Source organism: Eurypyga helias, unplaced genomic scaffold (genome assembly GCF_000690775.1).
Source record: "Eurypyga helias isolate BGI_N326 unplaced genomic scaffold, ASM69077v1 scaffold15412, whole genome shotgun sequence".
NCBI lineage: Eukaryota > Metazoa > Chordata > Aves > Eurypygiformes > Eurypygidae > Eurypyga > Eurypyga helias.
This window is the reverse complement of record NW_010234178.1, coordinates 30175-41199: the sequence shown is the minus strand read 5'-3', so window position 1 is coordinate 41199 and position 11025 is coordinate 30175. Positions and strand designations below refer to the sequence as shown.

Here is an 11025-nt window from a genome sequence, read left to right as displayed (position 1 = left end):
CCGGAGTTAAACCACGACAGCATAGTTACAGGCAGCATGTCAAGAAGGGCATGACTGCATGTAATACAACTCTTTCTAATTAACAAGGTCAGGAAAGTGCTTTTCCAAATCTTCCAGCTTTGTTCCAGAGAGGACCTGGTGTTTGCCCTGAGACTTTTTTCCTATCGGATATTTACCTGCTCTTACCTGGGAGCTAGACTGCTTCCTTCTCTCTGCCTCGTTATAAGCATTTGAAACGCATACCGCTGTGTAAGAGACCATTGCACAGAGTTAGAAATACGTCACCCATGTAATGGAAAGGAGGGGAGATGACAGCTCTTACGGATATACAGCCACCTGCCAAAGAAGTGATTTTGTTTCCCGATACAGGTGGTTGTGGCCATTCAGTGCAGGGACTGGAGAGGCAGGAGGTCTGTATCCTGGCTGGGGAAAAGAAAAGGCAAGACCACCCTCATATTTGACAGCAGGGAGTTCCAAGGAGGAGAGATTTGTTTTGTAAATTGGGTGTTGTAGATGCTGGAGGGGAGCTCTTCACCTGTCTTCGTGGGGGAGGGAAGTTTGTGCCGTTTCCACCCATCGTTATCTGCGGTTAATGGTACGGAGGTTGGTTCCCCTGCCTAGCTCAGTGTGGGTTTGAAGGACCTTTTCACCTCTGATATCAACCTCCTGTGGAAAGGACTGGGTGCCAACAGTTCCTCTGTTACTAAATTATCTGAGATGCAACAAAAAGATACTTTTCTGCCTGATTCTTTCTAGGGGTATTTAAGGAGGAGTGTGGCTGCCCTGCACTCACTGTGGAGAGAGGGTGCAGGGAGGTCTGCCCTGGGCCTGACTGAGCAATGGGAGCTACCAGCATGTGGAAACACCCACCAGAGGGAAAAAAGTTTCAGATTTGTTTTCTAATACCTTCTTTTTTTTCCTCTTATTAGGCGAACGTTTGGCTAAGCCTGAAAGAGGCAAAATGCGAGTGCACAAAATATCCAACGTCAACAAGGCCTTGGATTTCATTGCCAGCAAAGGAGTCAAACTGGTATCTATCGGAGCAGAAGGTAAAGCAGCCAGCTGATTTCTCTGGGCCCAAGCCGTGCTTAGCTGTTGCCATTCTCTCGTGGCTGCATGTCACTTCCCTTTGCACCTCCCTAGCCTTAACATGTCCTCGTAGAATAAGCCGTGGAGGACAAAAGGGGATATAATTAGGCCTTTACCCTGGTTTTAAATCCCACCTTCACACCAAGCTGCCAAACCTGATTCCCACTTGGGCTTATTAGTCAGGTCCTCCTGCTTTTCTTCTGGTTCTCATGAGTTAAGGAAAACATTGAGCAGTGGCAGAAACAAACTAATTGAGATGTTTCTTTCTCGAATGAAGAAAAGGTTCAATTGAAGCACAGCAGCTGCTTGTATTTAGCTTGTTGCAGAGCTGCTGGGATGCTGGGCATCTTTCCCAGGAGATCCCCTGGGTCAAAGCCAAGTGCAGTCCCCAGCACAGGTCGAGAACCCCAGAGGCTCCAATTTTCAGGGTTTCCAGGCTTGCTGTGCACCCCAGAAAGCTGGGAGCTCTGGCTGGCAGCCTGGTTATTGTTGTGTAGACACCATCGTGGGTAGCACCAGAGATGTGCTCAAGATAAACTTGCAGATCATGCAGACAGCAGGGAGTTGTGTAGGGTGTTTGTCTTATTAGCAAAGGTGGGGGGTGTTTGGGTATGTCACCCAAGACCCAGAAGGGCTTGCAGGTTAGTAAGATAATTTGCTTTTTTATAAACTGTAATGACTTGTGATCTTATCTGGATTGTATTTTCATGGCACTTGTTTTCCTCTGCTCTGGACCTCCGTGTGATTCCTGCCTATGGATATATGTTGTCACTGTTGCTGTGGGGACACCCTGCTTCTGTGGTATTTCTAGGTTTGTCTTTACAGTGACCATGGAAAAAGAGGGAGGTTTGTTATCTCCTACGTACAGATGGAAATACAGGCTTTCTTCAGGGAAGCTAATGACATAACCAGGAAATGAGCCTCTGATACGGTTCTGAATGAGCATTTTTCCTCCAGGAGAGTTGTGGGGCTGCAGGGCTGAGCCCTGCCTGTTCTTAGCCCAGGAAGTCAGACCAGTGTCAGCATGCTGTCCCCGGTTTTGGCCTTTCAGGCATGCTTTTGAGGATGTCTCCAAGACACGTGCCTGTCCTGTGGTACGTTTGTTCTGTGTCAGATCAGGCAGAATACCTCAGCCACTGCAGGTGCAGTTTGTCTTACTGAGACTTATCTCACCATACTGCTTTAACTTTATGGAGTCTTTGCAGCAATTTGAAACTCAGAGTTCAGGGACGTAGCAGAAACTTTACTGCATTTGGTATTTAAGAACAAAATACAAGAGGCTCAATAATATTGATGTTTTGCATGCAAAAGTTTTCTTCGCTTTTCTCAGCTTTTCCCACAGGAGTAACCTGAGGGTGTTGCTGGCCCCAAGTGCTGTTTATGTAGCACGAATGTGTATCTAAGGTCATTTTCTTCCATTACGAAGAAGACTGATGCATCCAGTGTCTGATCTGGTAGCCCATATCTATATGGGACCTTCTTCAAACTGGAAGTTAGACCTGGAGGCAGATGTCTTCTGCCTTAAGATAGCTCCTGCTGGCATTTGGATCTCAGATGTTTGGATACTTCTGGGAGTATAGAGCATCTTTTCTGGTCTATTCCTTTTTTTCTTCCTGGTTCTGCTCTCCCTGGCACTAGTTTGCCTTTCCTCTCCTTCCACTGGATTTTTCTTTTTTGATCCCTGCTTCTGAATCAGCTGTGCCTGTATCCTCACATAGAAGTGTGATTGTAGCATGGGCTCCCCCACCGCAGCACCTGCCTGTGCACCCAGACTGAGCCCAGGCCATTCTGGTTGTCACCAAGAAACAACCCGCTGCACAGGGACTTCTGCCCAGTCCGTCCAAGTGCTCGGTGTACAGTAAATTACACATCAGCTACAAAAATGGACTGTTCCTTTGAACAGCACAGCAGTACCTCTGTCCATGGACGGGATTATAAACCTTCCTGGAGCCTGTATTTTAAGGGCTTACTTTCAGACTTCAAGAAGACATCATGCAGCAGTAAAGTAGAAGATAAAAGCCAATGAGGCAGTCATAACACTGCACCAAGAAAATGAGCTGTAAATGCCTTGGTCAGGTTGGACTGATCTAGGAAATTTTCCAGGTGGCTTTTCTCCCGGAGGTGGTACTGGTTATGGCAGAGCACTTCTTACCCTGCGGTGGCTTGCTTCATCTCTGGGTATCTGCTGGGCAGCAGGGTCCTGTGTGAAGGGTTTGCAGTCCAGCTGCAGTTGTCTGTATATGTTAGACAGATGGCATTGCCCATCAGTGTCCTGGCTTTATTTTTTTGGGGTTTTTTTATGGTTAAAAAATAACCTCCGGAAAGAATCCCAAGGAGACAACTAAGGTCAGCTTAAGCCTTGTGAAACCTTTGTGCTTAATCAGATTAAAGCCATCAAAACTCTTTTTGTTGCGTGTATCCACGTTTCATCAAATAAAGATCCCTTTCTGCTGTTTACAAGCCAAGCTCTGCCGCCATGTCCCAGTGAACAAGGACCAGAGTTAAGAAGACTTCCTACACACAGCATGAGTGCAGCAGGACACATTCCATGTTAAATGCAGGGTGAACTAAGCAGGCAGAATAATCAGTGAGGGTTAAGAGCTGCTTTTCACAACAATCTTTTGAGTTTTAACAATTCAAGATGATTCTAAACATCTTTGTTAGGCAGAGTCCATAGGATCAAAGCAGCTGTGGCATACGGCAGATCTGTGTAAAGCTTTATCAAGGAAGGCTCTAGCCTGGTGCAGCTTCCAAATGGTTTTTCATCTGCTTTTAAATCTCACTGTCATCTGACACCTCAGGAGCCTTCTTTGGCTGTAATAGATTCCATACTGGTGTCAAATGCTCCTGGGATGTAACAGACTCAACAGGTGACTCTCAGACTCTTTTATTTGCACCTCTAATCTGCATAGAAAGGTGCTGTTTTTTTCAGACAGATATGGCTCAGTTCAGCATAAAGATAATAGGGCTCAGTTCATCCAAAGTTCTCACCTGTGCAAGTGAAAGGAGAAACAAAGCTTGGAGATTTCAACAATTGCAGGAGTCCCATCTGAGTAAAACCCCTACTGAAGCACCAGGCAGAGCAAGCATACATTTGACATTCTGAAAGAGGAGAAAAATAAGGCCTCTCCATGTCAGTGGGTAAAACATAGCATTATATTTGTCCCTACCTCCTGCCCACTTACAATTAGGGAGCTGAGATGTACACCACTATCAACAATGCCAGCCATCTGTCCTAAATCTGGCTGGACCATCATTAACAATGTGCTTTCTGAAGACAGGGGCACAGATGCTTGTACTGCTTTATTTGGCTTTTGTTAAGATAAACAAAATGCAGTGAAGCCTTTATTTTATGTCACTATTGTTGACCTATGTGTCCAGTTCCCAGATCATAACACTATCCTGCCAGTTGTTCATCCCCTGCAACTCCTCCTCTCCAAGGATTGTCCAGAAGCTCTATGCTCATGGTCAGCTGAGAAGAGGCTTGGGGGGTTGGGGCTAACAGTTTCTGCAACATTGATTCTAATTACCCAGGCCAGGATGGAAAAGTGAGCCTAATCATTTTTGCGTTTTTCAAAATGAGTTCATGCATTTAAAAAAGGTGGTGGCATTTTAAAAGCACATTCTATGTAGCTGGCCAGTCTTGCTCTTAAGGACTGAATATTTGTCAGGCCCTTAATTGGCTGTCAAACAAATGGATGAGGGTACTATAGTTTTTACATATTTTGTTCCTGGTATTTGGTACAATAATGGGATCTGCGTGGAAGCATGTTCACTGGTGCAAAAAATATCTTTCCAGTGGATGCAGATGCCTCATCAGCTTTAGCCAGCAACTGATCCACCCCCAAGTTGAATGTAAATCACATTAATGACATGTACTTGCTGCCGCTGTTCAGACAACAGCTGCTGGTGGTGGAGGAAGGGCTGACAACACTTGCAGAGGTCCTGCTTAGGAAGAGCATTGGGAAAGCAGAGTCAGGCAGAAGACACTGTCTGATTATTAGCCTTTTAATAGGTGAACTGCTCTCACATTACTGAGCCTTACTTATATCATCAGAGAGCAAACACAGTATCTTTAATGACGCATTAGATTGTTCTAGCTTTGTAGTGTTACGTTCAACTTTTTAGCAATTCCTGTGGAGTTTCTTTTTCTTAATCACCGGAAGCAGAAGATTTCATGCAAACCTGTTTTGCAACCAGGTTTTTCACTTTTGTTTCTTGGCCGTGTTCCATTATATTATCATAGAATCACAGAATGGTTTGGGTTGGAAGGGACCTTAAAGATCATCTAGTTCCAACCCTCCTGCCATGGGCAGGGACACCTTCTACTAGACCAGGTTGCTCAAAGCCTCATCCAGCCTGGCCTTGAACACTTCCAGGGATGGGCCATCCACAGCTTCTCTGGGCAACCTGTGCCAGTGCCTCACCACCCTCTCCGTGAAGAACTTCTTCCTGATAGCCAATCTAAACCTCCCCACTTGCAATTTAAACCCGTTACCCCTTGTCCTGTCACTACAGACCCTTGTAAAAAGTCCCCCCCAGCTTCCTTGTCGGCCCCTTCAGGTACTGGAAAGAGACTGGCAGCAGCTGAGGGGATCCTGAAGGAAAAGAAGGTTGGCACTGGGGAACGCAGGGGTGAAAGTCCCCCCCAGCTTCCTTGAGCAAACTGAGCAAGGGCTAAAGAGCATACAGCCTTTCTGATCAGGCTGGCTGACTTTGTAACCAGGTTGCCAGGAGAAGTTTTCTAGCTTTAGAAATGAGAAATGCTTGCCTGCTTGTAACAACAGTTTTGTCAATTGTTAAGAAGGAAGAAAAAAAAAAAAAGAAGAAAAGGAATGGGGTTAGTGTAGTTGGTTAAATCTGTATCCCGGGATGGATCACTCGCCCATCTCACTGACATCGGTGTCTGTTTGGTAGGTGGTGGGTTTTCTCTGTGTCAAGAAAAAGTAAAATGATACGTAGAGACGAAGTGGTGGAAATATTCTGTACTTCTTCCAGAGCTGCTTTGCTTTGGTGAACTGTTAAGGAAGATTTAGATATGGGAGCAGGGAACACACATCTTCCTTTTTAAATGAGTAATGCAATGAGGAGGGCTGAGGGAGAAGAAAGAGATGCTTTCCACCTTAACTCCACCAGTTAACTTTATAAAACTGGAATTTGAGAACAGGACCAGATAGTGCTGGATTCTAATGCCACATTAGCAACTTAATGCTATCTGGGTTTATGTAAGTACCTTGACCTTTCTTTCTAATTAAAATCCTTGTAACAGTAATATTAATGGCCTGTTTCAGCTCACTGATTGATTTATTAATGTTCATAAAGCATTTTCAACATTGAAATATTGCCATCAGATTTTAATCTAGTCCATTAAAATAAAGAGCTTAATTTAGTTTCAGATCTTAAATATACCCTAGGATCCTCCTGCCGACTGCCGTGGTTTTTACAAGCATTAGGGTTTTTTTGCTTTTTGAAAATCCCCACACAGATTTATCACCTGAACAAAGCAAACAAGCTTATAACATGGATGCTTTCTTTCATATTTTAGGAGCAGTATCTCAGGTATTTGTAACAATAGTATAGATTTTCCCTTAAGTTGATTGCAGGGCTTTATTGGAGGGGTGAAGAACTCAAAAAGTGCAGAACTGAATGTACTTGCTGTCATGTGACGTTTTCTTACATCAACCCCCTGACCCCAAAATATCTGTAAAAAAAATTCATTTGTGAGAAAACTGTCAGTGGGTAAACATAGGGGTTTTATTCATGCCAGCAGCAATAACTGTAGTTCTTTTGTGCTGCAGTGAAAAGTTGTTGGCTATTAAATTCAGGGCAAACTGATGCCCTGCCAAGATACCTATGCGTACTCGTAAGTGCAGAAAGGAGTGGACATAGGAGTTTCCTGCAGTAGAACAAGGTGGCGAGTCTTGTTTTCTGTGTTTTAAATCTCTAAATCCCTAACGCAGATGTACGTCAAAGCACAGGGGAGTTTATCCTTCGAATTTACCCTGGAAGTTGCACCACACGTATTGCTAAATCACAAGCTTTCAGGAATTTGGTCTGGATGGACACTGTCTCTGAAACAGTGTGTTTGGGGTTGCGTGCTACTTGCCCGTTGGTTTTGAATACGCTGAGGTTCACATTTTGAAAGCTTTTCGTAAGAGGAAAAGCTTTTTTTAAACCGCTTAAGAGGAAGATTTCAAATACTGTTACTTTTGTGACAGGGTCCAGACAGGTAGCAGTTGCCTACACTGCAAATTTCTACTTGCCCCAGAGCATGATGTGTTCCTGCTGGGCAGCTTTATGGAAGCAGCAGCACAGAGGTGTCTACAGTAGTACAAAAATGGTTTCTGGCAGCCTTGTTAGGACTTGAATTATTCTACCTCCCAACAGTAGGTTAATTCTAACCCTTTTCTTACTGAAAATACTCTTGTAACTTGTCAGTTGTTCGTGAAAGATCCTCCTGCTGTGCAGGAACCTGCCAGAGCGCGAGTAGGAGAAGGCAGCTCGGCTAGTTTCGCTATCCAAAAGAGTGAAGGCTGTAAATTTATAATGTGTATATATATAGTCTGTGTGGAATTTTTGTAGATGCTGAGGATCAGCACTTGAGACACAGCTGCTCGCTGTTTGACACTGATCTATACTTGGTGGAAGCCCCTTTCTGGGCCAGCATCCCCCCCAGTACCTCCCCCAGAACCTTGATCCCCTATCCTAAACAGATCATACCTCACACACGCAAGCAGTCGCTTTGTAAAACCTCCAAGTTGTTGACCCTTGCTGATTTATATTGCAGAGTCCAATGAGCAATAAAAAAGCACAATCTGCTTAACATCTTCGTTTATGTTACGGTCTGCTCAGGCTGGTCAGCGTGAGTCTTTGCTCTTCAGGGCCTCTTCAGGCAGGATGCACGTACTTTGGGGAATGCTCTGTTGTCTCTTTTGGCAATTATATGACTGAGAGAAGTCCTTTATAGACAGTCTGGTGTATTTAGGTTTGTTTGAAATTAAAATGTTGATGTTTCTTGGTGATACCTTGATCACATGACAAAGCCATCTGTCAAAGCTCATCTGCAGCGGGAAGTCTCACTGGTTCTTCTGGTGTAATTACACTGGGGTAGTTATACAGGTGACTTGGGGGAGGCATACCAGAGTAAGAGAGGAAGGCTTTTCTTTTTCCCAGTTTGGCTTATATGTCCTCTAAGTGATAGAAATTAAACCTGAACCAAGGTGGTTTTGGGTCCCTGTGGGGAATTACACTGATCAAAATTGGTCCTTATTCCTGGTCTTTTGGATCATTTGTGCCTGTTTTACACTCAGTATTATATTGCAAGAGAACCAGTCTGATTACTGAGTACTAGTGAGCAAGACTGCTGTAGCAGCAGAACGTCTGGAGAGGCGGGGAGGAACAGTTTTCAGCTGGAATTCCAGTTCTCCCATCTGCAAATGGGAGATGCAGTCCCTAGTGCTCCCATTTTACTAGGAATTGCACTTGCAACTTGGTGCCTTCCATTCCTTCTCTTTCTACCTTTCTTTCTTTTTTTTTTCCATAGAAATTGTGGATGGAAATGTTAAAATGACTCTTGGAATGATTTGGACCATCATCCTCCGTTTTGCCATTCAGGATATCTCAGTTGAAGGTAAGTCTTAGTTCTTTCCAGCCACTGTTCAACAATGAACAACTGGGGTAACTAAATGGCTTTGCCACTTAAAAGGTCCAAAATGTGCTCTTAGGTGAGTCGCTGGAAGATCCTAGGGAGGTACCCTTCCCAAGCTGCCCTGTTTTCTCACTGACATTTCTGGCCAGGTTCAGGTATACCAAAAAGGGTTTTTAACATCCTCCTCTTCTAAGAGACTTTAAGAGCAGCTGAAAAGGATGGCTAAGCCTGAAAGGCAACTTTGAAGTTGGAGTGTATTGCATTTCTTGCAGGCTGATTCTGGGAGTAGCACTGAAAATGGGTCTATCTCTTGCAGGTCCTACAAAACTCTCCTCTCAAATCCCAAAAAGGTATCTCCTTATTAAGAAAATAATAGTAACAAAACTATCCCAGTATACTCTTCTAAATAAGGAATTTTCTGAGAAGTGAAATTAAACAAAGCACAATTCAGCGCAGTCTCTACCAAAGAGGAGTTGGTCATATTTTTCTAGCCTATGCTCCAGACACTCCTGCTTTCTAAGAAAATGGGTTAATTGGTGTGCTTCCTTGCTTTCTTTCTCCAGAGACATCTGCTAAAGAAGGACTTTTGTTATGGTGTCAGAGGAAGACAGCCCCCTACAAAAATGTAAACATCCAGAACTTCCATATCAGGTGAGTTACAGGAGAGTGTTTAGTTTTACAATCTGTGTTATTTTCATATGTCTCTTGGTATACTCGACAGTATTCCTGACAGACCTCCCAGGGCAATGCAGATGGACATTACACAGTAACAGTGTAGTCCAGAGAGACACCTAGGGAATTAAAGGCAGAGGTTGCAAGAAGGTCTAAGTACCTACATCCCAATTCCTCATTCTGGTTACAGTTGCTGCTTTCATAAAGTTCTTCAGAGCATTAGGTCCTTTGAGAGCAGCATATGTGTCAGGGGCTAGCTTTTGCACTCTGAAAACTCAGAACACTTTAGGAGTCATGAAATAAGAAAGCTTGTAGCATGGCAGAGTTGGGAAGTGATGAGAGGTTTTCTTGCTCTGTTCTTAATATTTCCAAATCGGCAGATGTTCCAGTGAAGATTCTGCATAATATTGCTTTTTCCAGCACATCTTGGTGAGCTGTATGAACCATATAAATGCCAAGTACTTTTTTTGAGAGCCTAAGTGCCATCCACGCTAGCCAGTACTATATGGAGCTAGCTATGGGCATCTGCCTTTTCCCAAAGGAATGCACTCATTCCTTCTTTAGGGCTTGTACCTACGCCTTTCTTCAGCTCTGAGCTCTTGCATGCTCCTCATGGCATGCACAGAGAACTGACAAAAGGACGTGACAAGCCCTGGTAGCAGTGAATTTCTGTAGGGTTTGAAAGGAATCTTCGTTGCAGTCTTGTGCAGGTACAAGTCATAACTCCTCTCCAGCACTTAGAGAAGCACTGTTAGCTAGAACCTAAACCAGAATTAGTCATCTTGCTGTCTTGGTGTCTTCCCTCATGCTCATGCCCGTCACTGTGTCTCTCTCTGGCTGAGCACTGCTCATTGTGCTCTCTCCTGTCTCTCGTAGTTGGAAGGATGGCCTTGGTTTCTGCGCTTTAATTCACAGACACCGTCCAGAGCTCATCGACTACGGGAAGCTACGAAAGGTACAACTCCATTTGTTTGTCAGGCCAGATGCTTGGCTCCTTGGAAGTTAAGAGGGAGAAGAATTAGCTTGATAAACATAATTAGAGAACTTCAGCACAAGCTGGCAGTTGCAGGATTGAGGGGAAGGAAGGAGGGATGAATCAGTACATTCAGCCTTCTTAGTGAAGCGTGAACTTAATGAGCTTCCTGCTTGACTTTCCCTGCTTTCAGACTGCCTTGTGTGAGACACACGTGCCCCAATCCCAGCTGATGAGCAAAAGCTGGCAAATTCAGTAACACCAAATGTGAGACCAGTTCTGTGCTAATGCCACAGACTAGCGAGTCAAATCAGACTTAACATTTCCTTGGAGAGTTGGTACCTGGCGTTCAAGTGCAAAAGCTCATTGTGGGGTCTGTGTGCCCTCACTGGATGCTTGTCACATGCTTCCAGCTTAGCACAGTGCCATCTGCAGTACTGGGCTTCTCCTAGCACGTAGATATCAGGTGCCAGAAAAGCACTTGCCAAAACACTCAATTTTACTTTAAAAATTGCTACTGGTAACATGTTATTGAGCTGCTCCTAAGTTTTCTTGAGACAAGATTGCTAAGCGGACGATGAAAATAAGCATTCAGTGGTTTGTACTGCCAGCAATGACTTCACCAAGCAGAGTGATGGAAGAC

At 44.3% G+C, this 11025-nt stretch overlaps 1 protein-coding gene across 1 annotated transcript in view; it reads left to right on the top strand.

Moving 5' to 3' along the window:
* Positions 1 to 925: 925 nt before the first annotated feature.
* Positions 926 to 11025, top strand: part of LOC104517351 (alpha-actinin-1) — a gene marked incomplete at both ends in the record, with an annotated part of 39109 nt that continues 29009 nt past the window's right edge. Inside the window, 4 exons of the mRNA XM_010161977.1 lie at positions 926 to 1049; positions 8633 to 8719; positions 9301 to 9388; positions 10286 to 10364. Of these exons, the coding sequence (XP_010160279.1) occupies positions 926 to 1049; positions 8633 to 8719; positions 9301 to 9388; positions 10286 to 10364 (378 nt within the window). The remainder of the gene's footprint in view (positions 1050 to 8632; positions 8720 to 9300; positions 9389 to 10285; positions 10365 to 11025) is intronic.